A 27,311-nucleotide genomic window follows, 5' to 3' on the forward strand; every position below is an offset into this window, starting at 1 on the left:
AAAGGAAAGAAAAGCAACTTCCAAGGCCCTGGGGCCACATGAGGTGTGTTTGAGGCACAGAACGGTCAGTGCGGCTGGAGAGTGGGGAGTCTGGCTCACAGAGGACCTTGATTTTATTCTAAGGCCTAATAAGGGATGTTGAATTTTAGGCAGGCAAAGCCATCCAGAATGGTCACCTGGTATGTCACCTGCTAGACCTGTGTCCCTTTGGAGGCCCCAGGCTCTGCCCCCTTGCTGCCTGTGCCAGTTCACAAGGCACAGCTCTCGGGACCAGGTGCTGGCTGTGCCACGTGGCCCCTCCAGCTAAAGCATACCTCCCTGAGTTCTCAGGGCTTTGTGCATGTTTTTGAAAAGTGTGTTCTATACAAAAAAAAAAAAAGAAAAGAAAAGAAAACACACAGAGAATGGGTCATCAAAATAGAAAAATAAGTTTGGTTAATAAGCAGTGAAAATGTGTACATACCACATACTATCCAAACAAAGCCAGGAGTCAATGGCAAGCTGAATGAGTTCCAATAAATCATTTACACAATGTGTGCATGCTCCGTGAGATTGTGTTGGCTGGCCCACAGCAGAAAGGGCCTGATGGGTGGGGCTGTGACAAGAATTGTAAGCATCGACCATCTTTGCAGTTGTTTATCTCATGCTCTGTACTTTCCTGACTTGCTGGCTATGGGGCCTTGTTGCTTCATCCCGACAGGAAGGCTCTCACAGTCACTTGTCAAGGTGAGAACCAAGCACTTGCTGAGATAGCTGACCCCTACCTTTGCTCTTGGGGTTCCTCCACACCTGTCAAAGGGAGGNTAAGACACAGACTGAAAAGAGTGACTGCTAGTTAATGGGTAGAGGGGCTTTTGTGGGGGGGGGGTGCTGGAAAAGTTCTAAAATTGACCATAGTGATGATTGTAAAATTCTGTGAATATACTAAATATTACTGTATTGTACATTTTATAGTACGTGAAGTATATTTCAGTAAAGTTGTTACAAAAGAGAGTGGGAACCAAAAGGAAAGAACAGCAACTTCTAAGGCCCTGGGGCCACATGAGGTGTGTTTGAGGCACAGAACGGTCAGTGCGGCTGGAGAGTGGGGAGTCTGGCTCACAGAGGACCTTGATTTTATTCTAAGGCCTAATAAGGGATGTTGAATTGTAGGCAGGCAAAGCCATCCAGAATGGTCACCTGGTATGTCACCTGCTAGACCTGTGTCCCTTTGGAGGCCCCAGGCTCTGCCCCCTCGCTGCCTGTGCCAGTTCACAAGGCACAGCTCTCGGGACCAGGTGCTGGCTGTGCCACGTGGCCCCTCCAGCTAAAGCACATCTCCCTGAGTTCTCAGGGCTTTGTGCATGTTTTTGAAAAGTGTGTTCTATACCAAAAAAAAAAAAAAAAAAGAAAAGAAAACACACAGAGAGTGGGTCATCAAAATAGAAAAATAAGTTTGGTTAATAAGCAGTAAAAATGTGTACATACCACATACTATCCAAACAAAGCCAGGAGTCAATGGCAAGCTGAATGAGTTCCAATAAATCATTTACACAATGTGTGCATGCTCCGTGAGATTGTGTTGGCTGGCCCACAGCAGAAAGGGCCTGATGGGTGGGGCTGTGACGAGAATTGTAAGCATCGACCATCTTTGCAGTTGTTTATCTCATGCTCTGTACTTTCCTGACTTGCTGGCTATGGGGCCTTGTTGCTTCATCCCGACAGGAAGGCTCTCACAGTCACTTGTCAAGGTGAGAACCAAGCACTTGCTGAGATAGCTGACCCCTACCTTTGCTCTTGGGGTTCCTCCACACCTGTCAAAGGGAGGAAGCTGTGTTTCCTGAGAGTCTTATCAATGGCACACTCTGTTGCCAAGTCCTATGATGCTGGGAGGACCTCTCCCAGTGCTCCCAGCCCAGCACAGGAAAGGGCCCATGCATTATTTACATTGTCCGGGTTGCAGAACGGGGCTAGCTTTAGCCGCCAGCAAGAGCCACAGCAGCAGGAACACGGTGTGCATGCAGGTGCAAGGACTGCTTGCTGTGGGCCCCGCACACGATGAGGAAGCTCTCGGAACGACACCACCGTGCCAGCCAGGACTCTCCTGCACAGACTCGGATTCCAGCTCTCAGAAGCGGTTCTCGCTGTGGGAAGAGCTCTGGCCACTCTTTCCTGCCTTTGATTCTCTGGCCCACATGCACCCTCGTCACAATCCTCAGAGACAGAAGGAGGGTCGGGCTGTGCAGACCTGGGTAGCCCTGAAGAAGAAACGGTTGCTTAGATGTGTACAGTTTAGATGTGTACATAAAGTATGTGCCACATGCATTTTCTTATTAAGTCCTCAAAACAAGCCTGTGAATGGCTCATAATAGCTAACATCTCAGTGTGGATGTCATGCATATTCACATGTAAACACATGCACATGCACATATACACATTTATACACAAAGACATGTGTTGATGCCATACATACGTGAATGTATACATACACACGTATACACACATATGTACACGCATCATATAGTTCTTAGAAGACTCCTGTAAGATGAGCAAACAGAGAGAGTTGAAAACGACTTGTCTGAAGTCACGATAACAGAGGCCCTGGTGGAGGACTGGCCCAAGGTCTAATGTTTCCCACCACACGTCGTTTGTAGGAGCCAATATTTGGTGGAATGGCTCACCAGTTACAGAGCTCACACAAAGCCTGCCCTGAACTCTCAGTGACCCCGCTTACTCCATTTCTGGAGCCCATGGCCTGCTGCTTGTTCAAATTCACCTTTTTATGCATTTCATAGGTGGGATAAAGTTCATTTGTGTGCCTTTTCTTTTTCACAGTGCCCCTCCGCTCACTGAAAAGGAAGTTGAGGTAAGTAATCAAGAGCTTTCTGAAATTGTGGAGCCTGGGTTCGATGGGCTCTGTTTACTCTTCCACTGAGGGGCAACCCAGATATAGAGCATTAAAGGTCAAGCATTATTGATAAGCTTAACTGGACTGAGGCTTGGGTAGGACAGAGACTCTCCACCCACTGACCTGGGTGAAGACGGCCATGGCCAGTTCGCCAGGGCCAGCTCCTGTCCTCGGATGCACACAGACACAGTCAGTGCGCAGCATGGCAGAAGGAGCACAGGCTTTGGAATCAGTCCACGCTTGAATCATGACTCTGCTACTCTGTGTCACATGGAACAAATCAATGCCTCTCTGGTCTTGGCCTCTTTAACCATATGTGGGCACAGCAGTTCCTATAGAGAGGGTTTTGTGGGAGTAAGTGAGCGAAGGTGCCTACAACTCATAGCATTGCTGGGATATAGTAGGTGCTCAATGAGGAGTAGCTTTCCCTGTTGCCATCATCACCATCACTGGGTCCATTCAGGGCCTTCAGTTGTCTGTCTGGAGATTTCTACCCATCATGGGCCTTGTTACACGCAATTCAGAAGCTCAGGCAGAGTTATGCCTCCCCAACAGTATAAATCTGCTTCCATTTGCCTCAGGCAGAGCAATGAAAGCTGTAAAAATAAAATAAAGGCCATTGCTTCCTTCCTGTGTAGTTCGTCTATTTCCCCCAGTAGTTTCTCCCCAGTTGTTTCCTATTATTCCAGAAATTCCATGTCTAAACAACATCACCTTTCGAAGTTCATTCATACAGGCTGCATTTTTGGCATGGAATATTTGTTCCAGAAAGCTCCTGTAGGAATCATACCTGGCCTTACCTAATCTCCTGGCAGCTCTTAACGCTGCTTTCAATGGAGCACTTGGAATACTTAGGCAAGATGCTAGTTCAAGTTTGCTTTAAGTCAACAAGCCTTACATCTCTAACTTTCTTTATAGTGGTTTTATGTGAAAAAACATAAAACCACTATAAAATTTTGGCCCTCCGAAATCTATGTGTATATAATAAATCCTTGCGTGACTCCAAACTGCTTATACAATTAGCTGTGTTGGCCCAAGTTTATCTAAACCTAAATACAGGATGTTATTTCCTTGAAGTTCAGGGAAAAGCCGAGTGTTATTCTCTTATTATTCCTCAGTAAAATGCATTGGTCTTCGGGTTCTGTGAAGGACCTAGCATGGACCTCAGCTTCCCATTCCACCGTCCTTTGTGCAGTTGACTATAAAAGGAATTTCACAGGTACACAGCTGCTTTGGCAACTGGTTCCAGGAACTGATGTAAAATGCTCATGCAAGGAACACACCTGCAGCCTTGTTCTCGGCAATAATTCCTCCTAGCACCTCTCCTATACTCTTGTTCCCAACAGAACGTGTTTGTACAACTGTCCTTGGCCTTTAGAAATGACAGCTATACCCTGGAATCTAGAATTAACCAGGCTGAAAGGGAACGCAACCTGACGGAAGAGAACACTGAGAAGGAACTGGAAAACTTCAAAGCTTCTATTACGGTAATTGTGGATCCTGACTGGGGACCCCTCAGAGGAGGGGCTTCTCCAAGGGCTATGCTGGGGGGTCCTGCTTTTCTCAGTCACCCAGCAGCATCTCCCAAAATGAGAAATCAGGCCAAGGCCCTGATTTCAGCCAGACAGTCTTCCTCAGAGTGCTGGGAGGAGCTGAGGCAGAGATCCGGAAGGTCTGGGTCACCTCAGGACAATGGGTGAGCCCTGTGAGCCTTTGGGAGCTCGTCAGGAGGGGCCTGGGATGGCAAAGGGAGCTCCTTGGGAACCAGAGACCTAGATGCAATTCCCTTCATTTAGTCCACCAAGTATGAGGGGGACCCCCAAAGCCCTGGAATTTATTTACCAAAAATTACATACTTATTCTTACATATTTAAACTTCAGTCACCTTCACAGTACTCTCCATTTGATGCAATACATCTATTGAGATTTTTTCCACTGCTCAAAAACAGTTTTGAACTTGTTGATTTTGATTCCTTTCAGTGCTTCTACTGTTTTTTGTGTCACCTCCACATCTGCAAAACATTTCCCTTTGAGGATTTTTTTCATCCGGGAAATAAAAACAGTTGGTCAGGGTAATGGCAAGATCAGGTGAATAGGCTTGGGGTCATGTTGTTTTGTTCAAAAACTGCTGAACGTGCAGCACCATGTAGGCAGGTGTGCTTGTAAATCACCCATCATGAAATGGGCAAATGAGATGAAAGAGTCTTCACAAAAAATTCACTGAAGCTGAATGCAGCCTCTCACAACAACACCAGCTGGTACACTGATACAGATGGGTTCCTAGAATGCTCACCTAGTGAGGGAAGCCTATACTTCCAGGGACCCATTCTCCAGAGGATAATTCTAGTTTTTCAGGGGTCCCCTCTCACATAGAGGGTCCACATTGGGCTTCTCTGATCCCCAGAAGAAGCTGTAGCCTTGCCCTGCAGAAGCCACTCCTTTCAGACAGGATGGGGACCAGGGCTCATCTGGTGAGGACCCCAGGTGATGTTCCTTCTCACTCCTCAGTCTTCAGCTTCTCTCTGGCAGCACTGTGAGCACCGGGAGACCTACCAGAAGCTGCTGGAGGACATCGCTGTCCTGCACCGCCTGGCTGCCCGCCTCTCCAGCCGGGCTGAGATGGTGGGGGCCATCCGCCAGGTGAGCCCTTGCAGCTCCCAGCCCACTGACTGGCTCTTCTCTGCCCTGCCCACAGGAACTAAAGCGATCATGTAGGCAGTAACAACTACAGGCACCACTTACTGAAGGCTTCCGCTATGCCAGGCCGCCTATGTACATTATTGGGGTTTTTTTCAGTGTTGTTTTTTGGGTGGACCACTAAAACCCTCACGAGCTCTTCTGGAAAATTTTACGTGCATACCTAAGTGTGAGAACTACTGCATACTCCCTTCTTTCGTTAGGGATTTCTAACGCGCATTGGAATAACCAAGCCTTTGAGGAGTGTTACAGTGAAGAGCCTGTTTAAGTTTACCACCGCATTTCCCAAATGTATTTGACTGAAGAACCACCACCACTCCTTTTATTTTTGTCACAAAATACCTGTTCAAGTCCCATAAAACTAGTACTTGGCCAACATGCGTTAGGAAAAACTGCCTTGTTTCATTCAATCCCCCCAACAACGCTGTTAAAGTAAATACCCCATCCCCTGATGAAGACAGGACACCTCAGAAAAGTAAGAGCAGTAAGACTGGCAGAGCTCAGGGGCCAGCCCAGGTCGGGCTCCCTCTCAGCCACTTTGAAGTCCCAGAGCACACACAGCACTGCCCTGATCCCAGGTGGTGTCGTAGGAGCTGACTGCCTGAGGTCCAATCTCTTCTCCACCAGGATTCACTGTGTGGCCTTGGGCCAGTTACCCAGCTCTCTGTGCTCCAGCTTTTCTTATCATCACGTGGCTGATGATAGTATCTGCCATGGAGGGTTGCTATAATACTTGCAAGCCTCTGGATGTTGTTATCACTGCCGCTGTTACCTTGGACCTATGTCCTGCTGCATTGATTGCATCAGTGGGGTATTCCTGGGGTACAGCCCCAAGCAGGTCTTGCAGAACGAACGAAGGACAGCCACTGGCTGTCCTACCCCTCTATCTTCTGGAGGAAGAACACCTGACTCAGCAGCAGCATGCAGGAAGTCAATCCAGCTGAGGGCAGCCACAAAGGGAGAGCTCAAAGGAAGTGGCTGGTCTCAGCTCACGGCTGGAGAGAGCTTCTCCAGGTCATGGTCGCTGAGCGTGTCTCTCGGTGGCCAGTCAGGCTCTGGCCTGTGCTCTCTGAAGGATCCAAGGGGTATAAGCAGAGGAAAATGTCCTTATTTGTACAGCTCTCCCAAATGTGCTTTGAGGCTCCTGTGTGGTGTTCACTTCAGCCTCCAGCCTTCTCCAAATGGCTTCACCGCCCCTAGCTTCCGAGTCTCAGTCCTCGCCTCTCTCTAGTTCCACCAGGCAGGTTCAGGCACAGCTTACTACCTCCAGTCTCACTCCCATCAGTCTGATTGCCACTGGCGGCCTGGTTGTGTCACCCACTTACTTTAAGACGAGGCCCTTCCTAACCCGGCCCTAACTGCCTTTACTCCCTATGAACAAACCCAGTTGCTTACTGATCCCTATGTAAGTGGGGTGACCTGCACTTTCTGGATTTCCAGACAGTCCTGGTATTTGTCTATTGTCCCAGCATAATTCTTTTTAAGTTCTATTAAGTTTATTGGGGTGACATTGGTTAATAAAATTATACGTTTCAGGTGTACACTTCAATAACACATCATCTATTACACTGTGCATTCACCACCCAAAGTCAAGTCCCCTCCCACCACCATATACTGGACCCTTTTATCACCTTCTGTTTCCCCTCTGGTAACCACCGTACTGTTGTCTGCACTTATAAGTTGTGGCTTGTTCATTTTGTTTGTTCACTTGTTACTTTCTGTTTTATATTCCACATCCAAGTGAAATCATATGGTTCCCGTTTCTTTAATCTGACTTATTCCACTTTGCATGATATTCTTAAGATCCATTCATGCTGCAGCAAAGGGCGGTGTCTCATCCTTTTTTGTGGCTAAGGAGTATTCATTGTGTATGAGTCTGTGTACCCCATCTTCTTTATCCACTTCTCTATTAAAGGACACTTCCACTTTCTCCATGTCTTGGCCACTGTGAATAATAGTGCAGTGAACATAGAGGTTCATATATCTTTATGACTAAACATTTTCAAATTTTTGTGTAGATGCCCAGAAGAGGTATTGCTGAATCATATAGCAATTCTATTCTTAACTTTTTGAGGAATTTCTTTATTGTTTCCCACAGTGTATGTACCAGTTTACATTTCCACCAGCAGTGGGTGAGGGTTCCTTTTCCTCCCCAACCTCTCCAATCCTTGTTATTTATTATCTTATTTATAACAACCACTGTAATAGGTGTGAGGGTATAGCTCATTGTAGTTTTGATGTGCATTTTCCTTATAATTGGTGGAGTTAAACATCTTTTCACATTCTGTTGGCTATTTGTATGTCTTCTTGGAAGAAGTGTCTGTTCAGGTCCTCTACCAATTTTTTTATTGGACTGTTTTGTTGTTGTTGAGTTGTATGCGTTTTCTATATGTTTAGGGTATTAACCCCTCACTGGAGGTGTTATTTGCGAATATCTTCTTGCATTTGGATGGTTGCCTTTTTATTTGGTTGATGGTCTCATTTGCTGTGCAGAGGTTTTTAGTTTGATCTATCCCATTTGTTTGTTTGCTTGCTTTTACTTACCTTGCCTCTGGGGTCGAATTCGTAAAATCCTGAGACCTGGGTCCATAAGTTTACTACCTCTGTTTCTTCTATTTATTTTATTGTTCCAGGTCTTATGGGTAGGTTTTTGGTCCTGACACAGTTGTTAATAGCACTTCCTTTCACTCTCCAAAGGACTCCTGTTTGAGGAATAAGTCCTCTACCTAGATACAAACCCTATGGTTTCCTGTCTCTGGACCCTTGCTCTTGGAGTCTTTGTCCCAAATGCTCTTTGTCCCTCCTGTTGTTCGTATCTGAATGCGCAGCTGGTGCCCACACCCCTACAGCCCCCTCACTCCATCTCCTGGAAGCCTCCCTGACACAAGCTGACCCTCTCCCACCTGTCATCACCTGAGGCCTTGTGGCAGTGCTTGTACTCCTCCTCCAAGTACAGGTGACTATGAGGGCCTCTCAGCTTACGTGGTGAGCAGCAAGCTCTTAGAAGGAAGAGACGTCTGGTTGGTCCCTGTATCCTTTTGATTCTCCCAGTCAAGAGCCTCGCTCAGTGCAAACATGTGCCAATGAGCCTTTCTTTCCGCTAAATGCCAGGGTGTTCACTCTCCCCTTCTCTGCAGGAAAAGCGCATGTCAAAGGCAACAGAGGTGATGATGCAGTATGTAGAGAACCTGAAGAGGACGTATGAGAAGGACCATGCAGAGCTCATGGAATTTAAAAAACTGGCGAATCAGAATTCAAGCCGCAGTTGCGGCCCCTCTGGTAAGGAACCAGGGTCCTGCCCTTGTCTTGCGGCTGCATTGTGGGTCTCTGGTGTCTCTAGGCTGAGATTTGAGGGCTGCCCTAGGACCTATCTGAGGTTGAGCAAGATTCACTGCCCCTGCTCAGTGCTGCCCACAAGGACTTCACAGCAGCTCCTCCAGCAAGCCTGGGGGCCTAGAACCAGAAAACGTGAATGGCCCCAAAGTGCCTCCTGAGTTCTGGCACAATTACCCGGAGCATCTGACCATTTACATGAAGCCCACAGGCTGTGAGAGCTCACTCTACTTCATGAAACGATGGACCCCAGACCCTTTGTGCTTTGGGGCCCCCTTCTAAGCTACATGTACTAAAGAATTTGGACTTTACTCTCAAAAGTATTAGCAATTTTAGTCAGGGAAATGGTATGATCACATATGGAGTTCAGAAGGTTCCCTCTGACTATGCTAATGCCAGGACATCCCTAGGGCAAAGCCAGAGACAAGGAATCCCGCAAGGCTGCCTCAGCAACAGTCCCAGTGAGAGACAGGGTCCAGGCAGTTGGGGTGGAGTGAGAGCCTGGAAAAAGGAGATGGTGCTGAGACAACTAGCAGGCTCATGGGCAAGACAAATGTTTTAAAGAAATACTCTACTCTAAAAACGTTCTATAAAATCGCTATAGGGGCACAGAAGAGGGGCCACCTGATTCTGTGTGAGGGAGTCAAGGAAAGTTTTACAGAGGGATAATGTCTGGGCAGTATCTTAAAGTAAAAACAGGGGTTCTCCAGGCCAAAGGGAGAAACACATCCAGGTGGAGTCAACAGCCCGTACAGGGCTGTGGGTTGGAGCAGGAGGAATACGAAACTGTTTGACGTGGCTGAAGTGTTGGGGTATGAAAAGGACAAGTTGAAGGTGAGACTCGATAAGCCAGGGCCATATGCCAGGCCTTTGTCCCTTAGGCAATGAGCAGTCACTGATGAGTTGACATCACTGGACATTTTTACGTTGGACTTTTAGAAGATTTGCCTGACTTCAGAGTGGGTAATGCACGCGGGGAGTATGGCTAGTGAGTGGCGGAGAGACGAGTCAGCAGGCCGGGAAGCAGCCCAGGAAGAGGAGGAGGACAGTGCCTTGGGACAGGCCATCTCCTTGGGAGCTGCCAGGGTCAAGACTCTGGCTGCTGACCGTGTGTTAGCAGGAGAAACAGACACTTCAGCGACAGGAATCCCATGGAATGCAAACATCCGTGTTACCAAGAGCAGGAGGAGCGAAAGTGCAGAAATGATAACAGATGGAGAAACCTTTATAAACAGGAGGTTTCACAAGTTTCCTGGGGAATATCAGTGACACTTCCCAGCTCCAGACTGTCTGCTCTAGATCTTGGCAGCGAGGTTCCTGACCCACATACATCTGGGCCTCGAACAAGCTGCTGTCTGTCAGGGTTGGAAGCTGGGGAAGTTGCCATCACAGGAATCCTAATACATGGGCCCTCGCATTATTGTCCTGCAAGGTGCAATGTCTACTGCGAGCCACATTAGCCAAGATTTATGAAATGAGCAGTTACCTACTCATTCTACCGATGTTTACTGAGCACCTCTGGTATGCCCACGAGATACAGAAATACAGAAGTCAAGGGCACACATCTCCGAACCACAGACAGCTCCCAGACCCGTGGTGGGGCAGAGCAATGTAGCCAGTGCTATGACAGAAGTAAGCAGACTTCCGTGGGAGCACGCCGCACAGCCCCACCGTCAGTCTGGGGGGGAGGAGAAAGTGCTTACAGGGAGAAGCGAGATGGTAGCTGAGACTTGAATGGTGAACGAGTGGTTTTCAGACATCTGTTCTCACTCCATTGTTTTTCCAAGCTACAGCTCAGCTTGGGCTGGTGCAGAGGGGCCAGCACCCACGCAACAGGTGTATCCACTCACCAGGTGTGTCCCCCCAACAGGTGTGTCAATTAGATACTCTATGGCCATTCCCTAATATGGTGTTTATTTTTTAAGTCTTTATATGACTTCTGGCAATTTTGTCTTTGCCTGATACTCTGAAGACTACAGTGAAATAAAAGTATCTCTGATTTCAAAACAAGTGATATACATTTAAAAAAATAGCATCTATTTTTTTCTAAAATAATACCTATATTTTTCTAAATATAAAACATGTTGATTGTCTACCTTCTGGATTTATTTTCATGAGATAGGTTCTAGAAGTATAAATACTAGCTTGGGAAAGACATTCATCAGGCTCCTAAAGCAAATTATTTTCAAATAACCTAATGATATTTCCATTTCCTGGGTTACAATAATGGTCAATTCATTTTGCCATTGGCATTCCTGTCCTTTCTATTTAAAACTATCTTTAACTTTGATGGGTCAAAATTGTATCTCATCTCATAGTTTTAATTTGTATTTTTTACCTTTTCAAATGTTCACTGGACATGTGTACTTCTACTCTCCTAAATTCTCTACTTATGTCCTTTGCCCGCTTATAAGATTGGTATTTTAATCATGTGTATGAACTCTTTATATACAAAGAATATTTTCTGGTTCTGCTGTTTTGGCTGACTAGAAAAGTTGAAGACCCTTTGACCACAGATACTTTTTGCTGGATAAAGTAAAGCAAATATTAGTCTAAAAGAATTCGCTGAATCTACAGGAAGAGAAATTGAAGTACTCAGACACAAGAAAAGAAAAGGGAACTGAAACCAAGCTGACCCTGCAGCCTTCTTGGGACGGGTCAGCCCCCGTTCTCTGGGCGCTTTTGCACTTGTGCACCTTCTGACACGAGGCGTAGGACCCCTGAGAGCTGGCTCTGGGACCCCACAGAAAGTGAAGGCTCTCCAAGGACTGCATCTTTACACAGAACTTGGAGGAAAAATCAGTCACCAAACAGCAGAGAAAGAAATCAAGGGAGTCTGTCTGGTGTTGCCCTGGGCTGTATGTAGTAGGTTAAAAAATACTTTCTCCTTCCTCATAGGGAAAGTGCAGACCCCCAAAGTACAAGCTGTGACAGAGGTGGTAATGCAATAGGCGGAGAATCTGAGAAGAGCACGACAATGGGGCCTCTGGCCCATAGATATCTTGGCTTAGTTTTTGACTGTCCGTTTCCTGCTGGAGCCTACTCTGAAATCTTACCTGAGTTCTCCTCTCTGTTCCCTCCTCTTGCAGAAGACGGGGTCCCTCGCACAGCGCGGTCCATGTCTCTCACTCTGGGAAAGGTATGCATGTTCAAGGAATACCAGGGCTCCCAGAGGAAGCACGACAGAAGTTTCCAGAGTCACCCAGGAGAGCATTCACTCTAAAATCCACGGGTGGCAGAGAACCTCTGGACAGAGTCTCTAGTTCCGATCCTCACCCCTGCTAGCTCACCCTCTAACCTTCTCCTGCTCATGGTTTTCCTGACTATCCCATCCCTTAAATGAGCATGAAATGATGCATGAACCTTGGAATTGCTACAGTTTCCATACACTATCCAGGATGTTAACCAGAGACTGGGGGTCATTTCTGTTTTATTTCCTCAGGACTTAATAAACTCAAATAGAAACATGTTGAGACATCACCAGTAACAGAAAATTTGTGTCAACTTGGACTACTCTCTCCACACCAGCTCCCAACACCATCACCTCCCAAAAGCCCAAATATCCAGTGAAAGTTATTACAACATTAGGAATGAGTTGGTATTTTCAGGGTGTTTCTGAACTGTGGGTGCTGCTCCCTCCATGACAGTGAGCCTTGTCTCTCATTTTTCTACAGAACATGCCCCGCCGGAGGGTCAGCGTTGCCGTGGTCCCCAAGTTCAATGCCCTGAACCTGCCCAGTCAGCCTGCAAGCTCATCACCCATCCCTTCCTTACCGGCCCTGGTGAGTATGGTGATGTTTGCCTGCTGGCTTGATTTGACCTCTCCCTCACGCTCACTCTTATGGGAGTGACCTAGATGGTGGCAGGGTCAACAAAGTGAGGACATTCCCAGCACAGATTCTGGGCTGTGGGCTTAAAATTCTCATATAGACCAGGCTCCATATCTCCCACTGACCTTAGAAGGTCCTTGCTTAGTGTCCTTGAGCAAGGAGCTCTGTTGCTTACAAGCAGTCTCCTTTTTCATGCTCAAACCATAGCCCTCCAAGGTAGGTATGATTTTGTCCCCCTCCGCAATGGGCTCAAACAGCTAAAGGCTGCACTGTATAGTGGTAGAGCTGAGCTTTGAACCATAGGCTCTCTGATGCTGGAGCTTGAATTCTTGAAACCCAATGTGATCCTGCCTCAATCCATTGCAACATTGTTATACAACAATGAAAAACTGGAGACTACTCAAATGTCCATTAATAAAAGATTAATTAAATAAATTATGGACACCCCTATAAAAGGTTTCTATGTAGTTGCTAAAATAATGTTTAGAATATAAATATAGCCCTGGCTGGTGAGGCTCAGTGGATTGGGCACTGGCCTGCAAACTAAGGGGTCAGCAGTTTGATTCCCAGTCAGGGCACATGCTTAGGTGGCAGGCTAGGTCCCCAGTTGGGGGTGTGTCAGAGGCAACCACACATCTCTCCCCCTCTTTCTCCCTGCCTTCCCCTCTGCTAAAAATAAATAAATGAAATCTTTTTTAATTTATTTTTTTAAAAAGATTTTATTTATTTATCTTCAGAGGGGAAGGGAAGGAGAGAAGGAGAGGAACATCAATGTATGGTTGCATCTAGTGGGTCCCCCGCTGGGAACTGGCCTGCAACCCAGGCATGTGCCCTGACTGGGAATCAAACCGCGATCGTGTGGTTCGCAGGCTCGTGCTCAATCACTGAGCTACACCAGCCAGGGCTAAGTGAAATCTTTTTTAAAAAAAAATGTAAATATAGGGTGGTGAAAAGTAGGCTTATAGTTGTTTACGGTTATATGGAAAATAATATAATAATTAATAAACAATAATACATGAATAAACTCTGTTTCATGTACTCATAACTGTAAACCTACTTTTGCCTAACCCTATATTTATTGACACAAAAATTTTTTCATAATTATTAGTAAAAAGCAATTAAAACAGTATATGCAGTATAATTCTGTTGTGTAGTTTTTTAAAAAATGGTTTTCTGTGTGTAGACAGAAAATTCTGGAAGCTCACATGTAAAATAATAATGGTTATCTATGGGCAGTGGTAAAACCACAGGTGATTTTTATCTTCTTGTTGCCTTTTTATATTTCTATAGTAAGAATGTATTATTTATAATCAGCGAAAAATTCATTTCAATTTTTTACACAAAGATTGTTCCTATATAACATTTTCCAGATCCCAGGTTTTTGTGAATCTAGTTAATGCTATCTAAAATGTCTAATTCTTCTCCAGTTGTTTCTTGATGCCCCTACTCATGACTAGCAGTAACCTACAAAGAAATGATCAGATTGTGAAAGCAACAGGCGAAGTCGATTCAAGCTCTATTGTGCCACTAGGTAGCAAGAACTCTGTAACTTCTTCCACCTCCTCCTGCCTTGAACTTTTCGGTAATTTCTGAGATTAGCATAAACTTCCAAATCATCCACTAAAACAAAGGAGCCTAAAAAAAATTTTTTAAGGAGCTTAGGGAGGGCTAATTAGCGTGTTTTAAAGGATCTATTTCTCATACTATACCAAGTGTATAAAGGATATATATGTATCTTTTATATAGGGGTTGGCAAACAGGGCTTCATAAAAATGACATGGGGTAGTTTTTAAATACTCTATGCCCATGCCCCACCCCAAGATTCTGGGTGGGATCAGTACTTTCAGAAATCTCCCCCAGCTGATTCTAATGTGTAGTCAGGGATTAGAACCACTGCTGAAATCAAATCCATTGCAACAAAACAATGCAGTCATCCTAGAGAATTCATTGTAGAGAAACGTATGATAGTTTGGGCTCTGGTAAGGACAGGCATCTCCTGAGAAGCATGCTCAGAGCTGTGTCTCTAGGGCAGAGACAGGCTTGCATGAGTCTGTCCCAGGGCCCCCAGGGACTGTGTTTGATAGGCAGGCCACAGGTATTTAGTCCAAGTCAGTAAACTGGGGACAGAGAAAAACTGAGGGCTCCTCTCCAGAATGGGGCCTCAAATGTAAACTCTTCTCTCAACAAAACTTGGAAGAGGAAAAGTAAAAGTTGCCAGTTGTGCCCGTGCCCAAAAAAGGAGGACAGAGAGGCCTGAGGAGAGGGCCAATGCCTGGTCTCAGATGGAGATTCAAAAATGTGAGGAGTGAGGACAGGGAAAGAGGCAGAGCAGCAGGGCCCCTGCATCCCCAGCATCACCAGACACCCAGCAGCTCTGGTTTCTTCCTTCCTAGCTAATCCTCACTTCTGTGTCTCCCATTTTCCATTCAGTCGGAATCACCTAATGGGAAAAGCAATCTACCTGCTGTCACCTCAGCACTGCCTGCACTTTTGGAAAAGTAAGTTTGTCGTTTTTCCTCTGACCTTGGGGGATCTCTGAGGAAAATTTCCCCAATTCACCTTTCCTCCTACTCTCATTCCCAAAATGCGACAGAAAGCAAATTAAGTTCTAGGGGACATAAGTGGGACTCTGAGGTCCACAAAGATTTCGTCTGAAATCTTTGCAAAACTCCTGAATGAGGAAGATGTTGTGGCTTAGGTCAAGGGTCTGCTAGAGATCAAAGCCTTCTCTGTTGGTTGCGACTCTCTGGACTACAGATACAAGGGAGCCCCAACTCAGAGGGCTTAACTGTGTCCAGAGGAGGAACTGCTCCAGGTACAGCAGGGCCCAGCTCAGCCTCTCTACAGTCCCCTTGCCTCTGCCCAGTGTATATATTAACTTCATCGGGAAACTTGTGACAAATGGTTGCTAGGAGCCAACAAATACCTTCCAGGTCTCCTATCCAGACATGACAATTTCTAGAGTAAAAGGGACCATCTTTCCCCATGTTTTTTTCTTAGGAATGAACCCAGAAGTCTTTCTTCAGCCTTCCCTCTTATCTTGTTGGCAGATTTGGAGCCTGGCCCTTTTCTAAACATCAGTCACAGGCTTTGGGAATGGGATCGTCATCATGGTCCTAAACTATCCCCTGGCGATGGACAGAGAGGGCCAGCTTCCTGTGAAGCAAAATGGCTTCATAAAGAAGAATAGATTCTTAAACAAAATCGTGTTGCTCTTAGGGAGGAGGAAGGAGAGGAGTGTTGGATGGGCAGCCAACAGGGTGTGCTGTGCCTAACTTGTCTACACATCTGTGCAATTCGTAGGCCTTTTCATCCTCAGCCAAGGCAAGGCAGGCTGTTTCTACACACTCGGAGGAGTTTATAACTTGCTTTTCAGTTCTTTCGTTTGCCTGCTGGAAAACATCTGGATCACAGCTGCCACCTCTCAGAACTTTCCCCTTGTGTCTTTCCTCACTTGGTAGAACATCCACCTCTAGTCTTCCTTCCTCCTTGCCTTGAGACAGCTTTAGTCCTTTTTATATTTCATTGCTGTTAAAATAGTTTTGCTTGACCTTTAAGGAATGTCTGTTGGGCCCCCTCTTGGCACAGACAAATTCCCAAGCTTACCACCCCCAGACATAGCCTGTTTTCCTCCTCTTGGCATATTAACCACAAACCTGTCCCTCAGTGGCTTACCCCACATTAGTCTTGAAGTTTTCCCAGCATTTCCTCTTTTTGCTACCTTATCCCACATAAGCTTACAGGTCCTTGATATTGTATAGGGTACTCTTGTTCATTTGTTTCCCTGTTTTCCTGGTCACTATAAGGAAATTATAAAGGGGCATCATTAAGGTTAAAGAATCTTCTCAGGTTCCTAGAATCATGGCCTATGGATCTCTCTAGAAATAGCACTTATGCCCTGAGTGAGAAGCATACTAAAATTTCTCCCTTCCATTTGGATGCACCACCCCCTTCTCCAGCGAGGCCCCCAACATGGCTCTGCTTCCATCTCATGGCCTGCAGAGCTAATAAGAAAAGAAGATTTATGTCCCCACTCTCCTCAAGAGACTAATCATGATGGGGCAGGGCTCGGACCCTGTGGAACTAATGTTCAAGGCAGCGGAGAACTTGTATATGAGGCAGTGGGGATCATCAAGAACCTGAGCTAAACTTGGTAGGAAAAAGTGAGCTGTGAAACTGGGGACAGCAGGCAGCAGCCCCAAATCAGAAGTGGCGATGAATGTCAATGGTGACAAAGATGTCTGCAGCTCAGTCCTATGGACTACCCAGAGAGAGCACCCTGGCACATTGCCCATGCTGTGGCTGACTCACCTGTTGGGAATACGCCCAGCCTATACAGATGCCTGCAAACAGGGGAGAGACTCAAGACTAACAGCAGCTTCCCCCTGTGGATTTCTAGTGGCTGCTAAGTGATTTCTATCTGCATTCATGAACCTGGAAACATTTAACATGGTGCTAAGAGATTTGACAATGAGACAATCTATGAGTAAAAATGAATTCATGTCTTCTGTTCTAGCACAAATGCAGTCAATTCTGGCTGCCTTTTCCATATTGTTAAAGTGAAACAATGCATTATACGTTACTATACACCAGTTTCTAGATTTTTATATTCAGCTTGATGTTAAAAAGATGTCTCATTTCTCTAATCATACAGTGACTCAGAAGGAAGGGAAATGGCTAGGAAGGTGGAAGATGAGGAGACCAAATTGCCTGTGGTTAGTTCTCAGAAAAATGCCTGAGCTGCCCATTGTGATTTGAGAGAATTCTAAGCCCTGTTTTTGCAGGTCACTTCATATTAAACTGCCCTTCATTCAACAGGGGACTAAGAGCATGTAGACTTAGAGGAAAACATAGAAAGTGATACAGTAGCCCCCCCTTATCCACACAGAATACATGCCAAAACCCCCAGTGGGTGCCTGCACCTGCAGATAGCATGGAACCCTACGTATATTGTTTCTTCACACACACATACACATACACATAGACAATAAACTTCAATTTATAGATTAGTCACTGTAAGAGATTAACAACTAAACATAAAATAGAATAATTATAACTATATGCTGTAATAAAAGTTATGTTCCTGTGGTCTCATGCCTTATTGTACTGTACTCACCTTTCCACTCCAAGGGATCACTTTAAGACTTCTCTTGACATACCAGAATTGCCAGCATCACTATTCTTGCAGTTTAGGGCCATTGTTAAATAGTCCCTTTAATACATGGCCATTGATCTGCTAAGTGACTAACAGGCTGGCAGCGTATACAGTGTGGGTATGCTGGACAAAGGGATGGTTCAACTCCAGGACAAGATCGAACAGGACAACCTGAGACTTCATCATTCTACTCTGAACAGTGTGCAATTTAAAACTCATAAATTGTTTATTTCTGGAACTTTCCATGTAATGTTTTCAGATTGTGGTACACTATGGGTAACTAAAGCCACACAAAGTGAAACTACAGATAAGAAGGGATTTATATATATACAAAATATTTTTTCCTAAAATTGTTTTTTTAAATTGTGAAGTAGTTTATTTCAAAACAATATTTTCTGTCACATGGTTGGACACAGACCAGTCATACAGGGGAGGCTGCTTGGAATGTTTCTGAACATAAGGGCTGGTGTTTAACTTTGACATTACATCTGTGACAGAAATCATGAAAGATATTTAGGTGAAGAGGTAACAAAATTAGCCTGATTTTTTTTTTAATTTAACTTTTGTTCAAGTACAGTTTTCTTTCTTGTATTCCCAGCCCTGCCCCCCCCCGCAGTGTTCCCCACCCCCCTCCCATCTCCGCCCCCCATCTTAGTTATTATCCATGTGTCCTTCATACTTATTTATGTGAGTCCATCCCCTTTCCCCCTGTGATTCTCTCCCCTCTACCCTCTGGACCCTGTCAGCACGTTCTGAATTTCAGTGTCTTTGGTTACATTTTGCTTGCTTGTTTGTTTTGTTGTTTAGATTCCTGTTAAAGGTGATATCATATGGTATTTGTCTTTCACTGCCTGGCTTATTTCGCTCAGCATAATGCTTTCCAGTTCCATCCATGATGTTGCAAAGGGTAGGAGCTCCTTCTTCCTTTCTGCAGCATAGAATTCCAAATTTTTTCCTAAAATTGTTTTAAATCACAGTTTACATTCAATATCATTTTGTATTAGTTTCAGGTATAGAGCATAGAGGATGACTACTATATTTAAAGTGTCTTTATTAATCTTTTAATAAAGATTAAAACAGAACAAAGCTCAAGAGCAGTCTCACAAGTAGAAAGCTGTTTACTCATTGTTTTTCTTTCTTTCATTTCTTTGACAATTAATGGCCAAGGGCCAGGCACCCAGAATGTACTCCCATTCTAATGGGAAAGATAGATGACTGTTATAATGCAATGTGATGGGTGATAGCTCAAGGAAGTACAGGTTGCTAAGGAAACAATACACACAAAAATGAGTGCCTTAGCCCAGATTTTGTATCATTGGGGGAGGGAGGGCCTCAGAAAATGTTTTCTGTAGGAATTTACTTTTAAAGTGAAACCTGAAAACTATATTAACTTGGCAAACTAGAGGTTAAGAACATTCCAGACTCTATCTAAGGTGAGTAAGTATGGAGTCAAAGAATAATAATGATGATGATAATGGTAATTACTTGTATGATTTGCTACATGCTTAATTTATGCCATGTGCTGTTCTAATTGCTTTATATTAATGATCTCATTTAATCCTACAAGAATCACATGAGACAGATATGGTACTAATATCCCTTCTATAGGTGAGGAAACTGAAACCCACAGAAGTCATCACTTGGCTGAGGTTACGCAGCTAACAGCAGATTTCATGCTTTTAACCTCTTAACGGGTTCTCCAGCCAGAAGAACAGAAAGATGTCGAGTATGTCTGGAGAGAAGAGGATAGATTTAAAAGCTAGGTTTGAAAGACTCTTGTCGAAAGGACCTGGTCACTGGCTGTCTGGGTATTGAGTGGAAGGCGAGTGGGGTGGGAGTGAGGGAGTGTGTGCAGCTGTTCACTGTGGGGGTCAGCAAAGCCACGGAGATAGATGACATGCAGGACTAGTTTAATAAAAGGGACCATCACACTGATCAATCACAGAGCAATTTTAACCATCATCTCTAAAATAACCATTTTTTCTACTTTTTTGAAGTAGCCAGAGTAAATTGCTTAAAGGCTTCCTATGACGTCACATACATACAGTGAGCGACTCCCCTGTGCTGTCAGTGTTCTGGAATGAATTAGCCCTCAGTCAACTAGCAGAAAACCGCAGGAACCTGGAACTAAGTGGTAGTGAGTAAGGAAGCTTTTCTAGCGCAGGTCCGTCCCCTGGGCTGGTCTTGTCTGATGGAGCCGTGGCAGTAGGAGTGGCTTACAGACATTGCTCAGCCCATGAGGATAAGATCTGTCTGTACATTGGTAAGTATACCTGTCACTTTTAACTACTGTTTACCACCTGGAAAAAAATAGACTCCAATATACCTGCCAGTCAAACAGCACATTTTGACAATATAGCCTTCATGTCACCAAGAGTGAGCATAATGACAAACATTGTTGACCTGGTGGACATAAGAGAACAATGGGTTTCATTTTCATAAATCATCCCAGAAAAAAAGCATTCCAACTTTCAGGCTGGGAATAGATGCCAAGATCCATGAGCATTTGGCCCCGAAATCCCCAGGGTAGGCACAGGCTATTCTCAGCTCCAAGTTTACAGCCCTGAATAGAGGGATTCCTTCAGCTCAACCCAAACCCTAGGTTCTCGGGAAATAACCACTTACAGAGAGGACCTGCCCATTTTACAAGATTAATAGACCACAGTGAAGTCAATGTAACTCAGCAAACACTTAAAGGTACTCACTGGGCCAAGTACTGTTCTAACTCAAACACAGCCTCTCTCCTTGTGATCATAGATGCACTGAGGGATGGGCATTTATATATACATACATATACACATACATATACATATACATATACATAATACCCTATCTCCAAGTTATGCTGTAACAGAGGCGTAATAAAGGGCACACAGAAAAGGAGAGATCAACTTTAATCACACTGTGGGAGAGGGGGAAACATTGGCAAAGATTCCACAGGAGAGAAGGTATTTCTCTCCTTAAAGAGCCTTAAAGACACACAAGGAAAAACTTTCAGGTCATTGGAGAAGATATTTCAGCACTGTAAGCTCAGTCTAGAGGTAGGAATACAACAGCGAACATTTTACATATGGTATGTTTCTCCCACTTCCAATCCTGCCCCCAGCATTGAACCAGAGGTTCTTTTAGCCCATCTCTCATTCTAAACAAGCAACCTTTAAAAGAGGGGTCACATCACAAGCCACGATCCAGCATAAGATCAGCCCTGGCTTCACTCAGCAGGTACACTGGACCCCTCACACTGCTCAGAGCCCCGGGAAAAGACTTCTGTTGAAACGGAGGGCTCAAGGATGTGTGGAAAGTGTACTTTAACATGAAGTTAAAAGACCAAGGAGAGAGTCCCGGCCAGGTCCACCAGCCACCAATAATGTGAATTTAGACAAATCACTTATTCAACCTGAGCTGAATTTCAGGTTTCTCCTCTTTTAAATGGGATAATCCCTCACACAGGTTGCATATAGTGTAGTTAAGAAAATGGGCAAATGTCAGACTGCATAGGATCAAATCTGAGCTCTACTAAACACTGATTGTGTGATCTTCAGCTGGCTATTTACTCTCACTGAGTCTTCGTTTTCTTGCCTGTCCAACTGAGAACAGGCAAGAAATTGGTAATAGTATTACTGATGTTAGGGGTCATTCACGAGCCTTAAGTGGGTCTTAAGTAGCACAGAGCCTCATATATAGGATAAATACCTCTACTTATTGGGGGTCAAGAGAGAATGTATTTGAAAGCATGTTAAGAGATAAAGCCCCGAAGGTGAGTTGAATTAAAGAGGGCAATTAAGTCAACCTGGGACATCTGGAGCCTGGACAAAAGATCCACATGTTAAAAAGTGGTTGAAATGGGCTTCCTGTCTCTACTAAGGAAAGTTTTTGTCTCTACCGACCATTAACCTGAGGACAGTGAGACTTTGTTTACCATCATTGGTCAGCAAAACTGGAAGGTGTATGAGTGTGTTATAGCACACAATATACACACATTTGAGAAGTTTATTAAAGCAATCTTATGTCAATTTTGCTATACTTTAAAGTCACATTTAGGGTTCCTCTGATTCTGAAGTGTCAGTAATCTATACCAAGCTCTCCCCTGAAGATATAAAAAGATCACCTGGTAATTTATCAGCTTGGATTTTTTATGGATTAGGTTTGGATTGCTCCCAAATTTTCTTCAAATTGCTCCCCAAATTTACCAATAAATTTTCTCACAACTAATAATAAATAATATCATTTGTTGAGTACCACATTGTAGAAAGTTTATTTATACTTTTTCATTAATTCTTACACTACTACATTCAGGTATGTGTTATTATCCTCAGTTGACAGTTGAGGAATCTGCAGGTCAGGATACTCAAGTCATTTTCGAGGGGTGGAGCTGGGGTTTGAACTTGTTTGCCTGAGGTAAGTGCCTTTCCTCTGCATTACACTGTCCTCCTTCAGACACATCTATCATTAACCTCTAAGGCTGACAGCTGTTGTTTAGGGAAGTTAAAAGTCCGACACCAATATTCCATTTCTAATTTATATGTGATAAAAGAATTACTTTCCCTGCCCTTGGCTGTAGCTGTTTTTCTGCTCTTGCTCCAGTTGTTTGGACAAATAGGAAACTGCACATTAGGCAAAGGTCACATGGAAGGGAGTGGGTAATGTAATTTGCAAAAGGAGAAATGTTATGAATAGCTGATATTTTTGGAGTGTTATTTTTCTTGTTCACAATGGGTTTTGGTTTCCAGCCTGATGAAATGTAAATTTTACAAGGTCTGGGGAAAACTAAGAGAGGAGAGACCAGTGCCAAGAATGAGGAGAAGATGTAAGCCTCACTCACAGAGCCTGTCTGAGGGTTGGACAGGGTGGCAGCTGGGATCTTTCTGAGTCCTGGCTGAAAAGCTCTGCTTGCTCTTCTGCCCTGTTCGAGGGTTCCTCCTCAACATGACTCCCATTGGGATTCTGGTTACGGAGGAGCGCCATGGGATCTATAGCACAGGTGGCAAAACCAAGGACCGAGCTCCACCTTGTTTTATCTGGCCCAGCATCTTGTTTCTACCTGGAGGCAGCGCTGAGCTCCTTGCCCCTAGTTGAGGAGTAGTTACATTTATACAGTCCTAAAATTACATTCAGCACTTTGAAGGCAACTGCAAAGCTGATGTGACCCCCAGTGAAAATGAGTTTGACACCCCTGATCTATAGGGAAGGCATCACCATCAGGATAGTTCCTTTAAACATGTGATCCCATATTTCCAATGGGCTCCTAGCACTGCCCAGCCATCTCACAACCTACAACCTACCGTCCTCTCTTTGTTTTAACCAAGGTGGTTTCTCAATCTTTCTTTGGTCCGTCTCTGCTTCCCTTTTCAAACAATGTGTTCCTTTGGTTATCCTCTTTCTCTCTTCTCCTCTACTGGATCGTTTCTACTCACATGCAAATGTGCTTTCATCTCTTAACCCACCTCTTTAGCTATGCAATCCCCCAACACACTCTCCTACTCTCCTTCCTCGTCAAATACTTCTGTCTACATCTCCCTCTTTCTCACATCCCATTCTTTACTAAGCCCATTCCAGTCTGTTTTTGGCTTCCACCATTTCACCAAAGGTCATGCCTCTTGACCTTCATATTATCAAATGCAAGAGTCACTTTGTACTCACCTGACTTACGTTAAATATCATCTAGATCATATGATGATGCCAAATGAATTTCTTCAGCCTAGAGCTCTTCTCTAACTCACTTTGGTATATCCAGCTGCCTACTCATATCTTCACTTAGGTGCCTTTCGTCCCAAAGTGAACTCCTGCTCCACTGCCCTTCTTTCAGGTCCTCAAGCATCTCTGCATCTTTTGTGTCTCAGGGTCTTCATATGTCCTGCATCCCCTGCCTAGACTGATCTTCCCTCTGTCATAGATAGAAGTGACTTCTCATCTTTTAAGTCTGTGCTTCAGTTACACCAGTGCAGGCCTTTTCTGACCACTCAGTTTAGGCAGATTCTTTCATTATTTTCTGATACTCTACAGAGAGTTATCTCAACTTGTAATGAGTTAGATATTCCCACCCCCCTTTGTTGGACTTTTTCCCTTCTAAGCTCTGTGTATGTATCCCCAGCACATTACAAGATGCCTGTGATTCAGTCAGTGTTTGGTAGATATTTACATGAATGAAGCAAAAGATGGACACAAGAATGAAATGACACTGACCGTTTGGTCTGCCTCCACCTTCCTCGTCCTGGTGCTGCCAAGCTCCCAATAGCTGTCCGTCCACCCACAGCATCTCCAGAAATAAGAATAGAGTGGACTTGGGAGCATGAGGAAAAGGGGAAACTGACACAGCACTTGATGCCTGGGGTCTAGGGAGGGCGCATGGACTAGGGCTTTTATAAATCTTGTCAAAGTAAAAGGATTGAAGTGAACTCAGTCCACTGGATTTCCTCACTTCTGATCAGAAATCAGGCCAAAGACATGGTTTGGTTTTCAGATGCCCACTCTGTCCCTGAAAGGACGCCTTGTACTTCCCTCTTCTCACTAGTGGAAAAACAAATGGGGACCCAGACTGTGAAGCCTCGGTTCCCATGCCAACTCCGAGCTGCCTGCAGGAGATCAGCCAGGAGACCAAGGCCGGGATGCAGGAAGAAGGGTTCAACAAGAGGTGAGTCAGACTTCAGCTGCTCTGAGGTCACCTGGCAGGTCTCAGAAGATACCTTCCCACGGGCCTTTCCTGTCTCTTAGAGGATTTAGGGAAGCAACCGGTGGCCCCAGGACCTCCTTGCCTCAGTAAGGAACTATATAGGAAAGAGCAGTACTGTTCCACAGGAAGAACTGGAGGAAGCAGGGTGAGAGGGTGTGGTCAGACAATAACAAGACTGCTCTCTTTTTTAGGCAAAAAGCCACCAGAACATTACTGCCCAGACTGATCTGAGAATCAAGGGCTCTGGGTGGGTTCCTCTTGGTGGTGCCTGAGGCTTCCTGAGCACCCAGACAAGTCATGTCGCTGCCAAAAAGGCCCAGGAGCAGCTAGCTGCAATGCTGCTTGCTGCAACAGCCTCAGCCTTTCTTCTTCCTGTGAATTGGAGTCCCCCCAACTTCCAACCATCCTCTTCTCTAACTGAGCTTCAACAGCAACTCTGCCTTGTCCGAGTACTGATCAGAGGCCAAGCTCAGGTAGAGAATTGCCTCTGACCAGGTGTTGCATCCTGAGCTGCTTTCCCAGTGGCTCTTAGGGAGACACAGCCTCCCACTGGTGTGAAACCTGAGGGCTTCTGTGCGGCAGCCTCATACCCCACCCTGGGGTTGCCCCGGCCAAGCTGAGCTAGCTCTAAACACTCAGCTGGAGGACAAGCTGAAAGTGTATATTTGATGTAATATTCATCCTGGAAGAAGGAAATCAAAAGGGTTTCTCCTGGAAAGCCTGTCTTTGAATCCATAGCTGTCCTCTGTACTCAGAATGGTGAAGGTAAATGCTTCCATTGGCCCTGGAAACATTTACTGAGTCTGACTCTATGTCAAGCTGTATGCCTGTCACTTCAGTAAAATTTCCCAAGAAGCCTGTGTGACAGGTATCATCCCCCCTAGATCAAGCCGTATGCCTGACACTTCTTCAAAACACTCCAATACCCTGTGAGATGAAGGAGACCCTCCATTTTACAGGTGAGAAGCTGAAGCTCCAAGGTTATATAGAAAACAAATCAATCTAAGCCCCACTGAATGTTTTGTAGGACAGGGACCCAGTCACATTTTTCCCTGTCAGTATTGTCACACTTTCATAAACAGGAAGAATGACTGAAGAGTGAGGGGAAATTGTACTGACATGGGCCACGGGATTCACTGGAGCTTCCCAGCTTTTTCCTGTTGTGTGGAACCACAGGACGTGCGTAATTATTGGAGGTGCTCGAGTCCCCTCAGGAAAGGATGCTCTGTGCCTGGCCTTTCCAGACTCGATTGTTCCTTTTTGCCTTCCAGATACCAGGAAGGTCTAAAGAAGACCAAAGAGCTTCAAGAACTAAAGGAGGAAGAGGAGGAACGGAAGAGCGAGAGTCTCGAGGAAACTGAAGAGGCAGAAGACACCGAGGACGAGGAAAAGGACCAGAGAAGCAGGTTGGAGCCCTTGCCGTTGCTGAAACAGGTCACAGTTCATTAACCACACAACATCTCTGCAGGCATCAGTCCAGGGCCTCAGTGGGTCTAGGGACCAAATGAGCAACCTACAGAAACCAGGAGGACACTCGTGCTGGGGGAGGAGGCAGAGGAAATCCCAAAGAGCCAGAAGAGTTAATAACGGGATGTTTGCAAGAGCTGAGAGGGCAGAGGTGGTGGGGTGTGGGGTGGGGCTATGGTCAGGAGCCAAGAAACTAACTGCAAGGGACCCTGACTGGAGTCCCTCCTGGCCCACCCACAATTAGCTCCTTTTCCAACCAACCCCATGAAAGATCCAAGGTCAAGGGAGCTGGTCTGAAGCCCTAGAGGTTTTTAAAAAACATATATAAGAACAGAGGCAGAGAGAACAGACAGGTGAAAGGCATAAACTCAGCTTGGTGGCAAAGGTGAGTCCCCAACAGTTTCCTCCATGCTACTCAAACACACTCGGTCATTTGGACAGTGTTTTCACTTTGGACTGGCAATACTTGAGGTCTTTAAAAATATACTTTAAATTTCAAGTATTTTTCTCCAAATCCGGAAACATATATAAAGATATAACATGTAGATAAAGAGAGTATAGATCCTGCACCTTGACCTAGTTACAACCTGGATTTCAGTGATAGCCCCAACTTCATATATTCTACCCTGTTATCTTACTAGTACATTCAAGCAAGAAGTCTTGAATTTCAATGTTTGAAAATGTGGTTGCAGCAAACTTGGAACACTTCACCAAAATCTTTGTTTTTAGGCCCCCAGCCTATCATGAAGTCAAGAATGGCTCCAGCCAAAATGATTAATTACCTAACTAGTTGCTAAACTTGGGACAGGGTGTGTGTCTATGCCTCATTGCTGGCAGACTGGAAATCACATGCATGCACCAATAAAGTAATAAAATCAATATTGGATGTGAGATAGATATGCTTCAAAGCACATAGGAGCAACCAATAGAGCCCAGCTGGTGGAAGATTCAACTGTAGTGAAAGGTCTCTCAGCCTGCATGAGTGGACCCCAGTGTGCACAGGAAGAGCTACCTAGGAGAGCCAGAGAAAATGCTTCGCCATTGAAAACAAACCTCTGCCCCGACGCACCGCCTCTCCTAATAGGCAGCTGGATTCTGTTCTCTTATGTCTTCTCTCTCTTGGTGTCCTCTGCTCTTATTTCGAAGACCGCCACAATGCCTTCCTCCCCTTTAATACAGTCAGACCCAGGCCAGGACAACAGCTCTTCCTCTGGCTCCCTTCAATACAGCTAACACAGGCTGGAACTTCTAACACATTTCCAAACACTGAGA

The 27,311-nt window shown here is 45.1% G+C and overlaps 1 protein-coding gene across 4 annotated transcripts in view; it reads left to right on the top strand.

The window, feature by feature from the left end:
- The window catches only part of IRAG1 (inositol 1,4,5-triphosphate receptor associated 1), a 74,207-nt gene that overhangs the window by 41,540 nt on the left and 5,356 nt on the right, over positions 1–27,311 (top strand). For 3 of the 4 annotated variants that reach the window (XM_037050069.1, XM_037050070.1, XM_037050071.1), the window contains 9 exons: positions 2,815–2,845; positions 4,234–4,374; positions 5,396–5,527; positions 8,722–8,863; positions 12,007–12,056; positions 12,592–12,699; positions 15,178–15,245; positions 24,414–24,533; positions 25,844–25,978. In XM_037050069.1, the coding sequence (XP_036905964.1) occupies positions 2,815–2,845; positions 4,234–4,374; positions 5,396–5,527; positions 8,722–8,863; positions 12,007–12,056; positions 12,592–12,699; positions 15,178–15,245; positions 24,414–24,533; positions 25,844–25,978 (927 nt within the window). Of the gene's footprint in view, positions 1–2,814; positions 2,846–4,233; positions 4,375–5,395; positions 5,528–8,721; positions 8,864–12,006; positions 12,057–12,591; positions 12,700–15,177; positions 15,246–24,413; positions 24,534–25,843; positions 26,007–27,311 lie in introns of all 4 variants that reach the window. The other variant, XM_037050072.1, reaches the window with a different exon arrangement.

Source organism: Sturnira hondurensis, unplaced genomic scaffold, assembly GCF_014824575.4.
Source record: "Sturnira hondurensis isolate 20B ecotype Veracruz unplaced genomic scaffold, ASM1482457v3 Scaffold0006505, whole genome shotgun sequence".
Classification (NCBI taxonomy): domain Eukaryota; kingdom Metazoa; phylum Chordata; class Mammalia; order Chiroptera; family Phyllostomidae; genus Sturnira; species Sturnira hondurensis.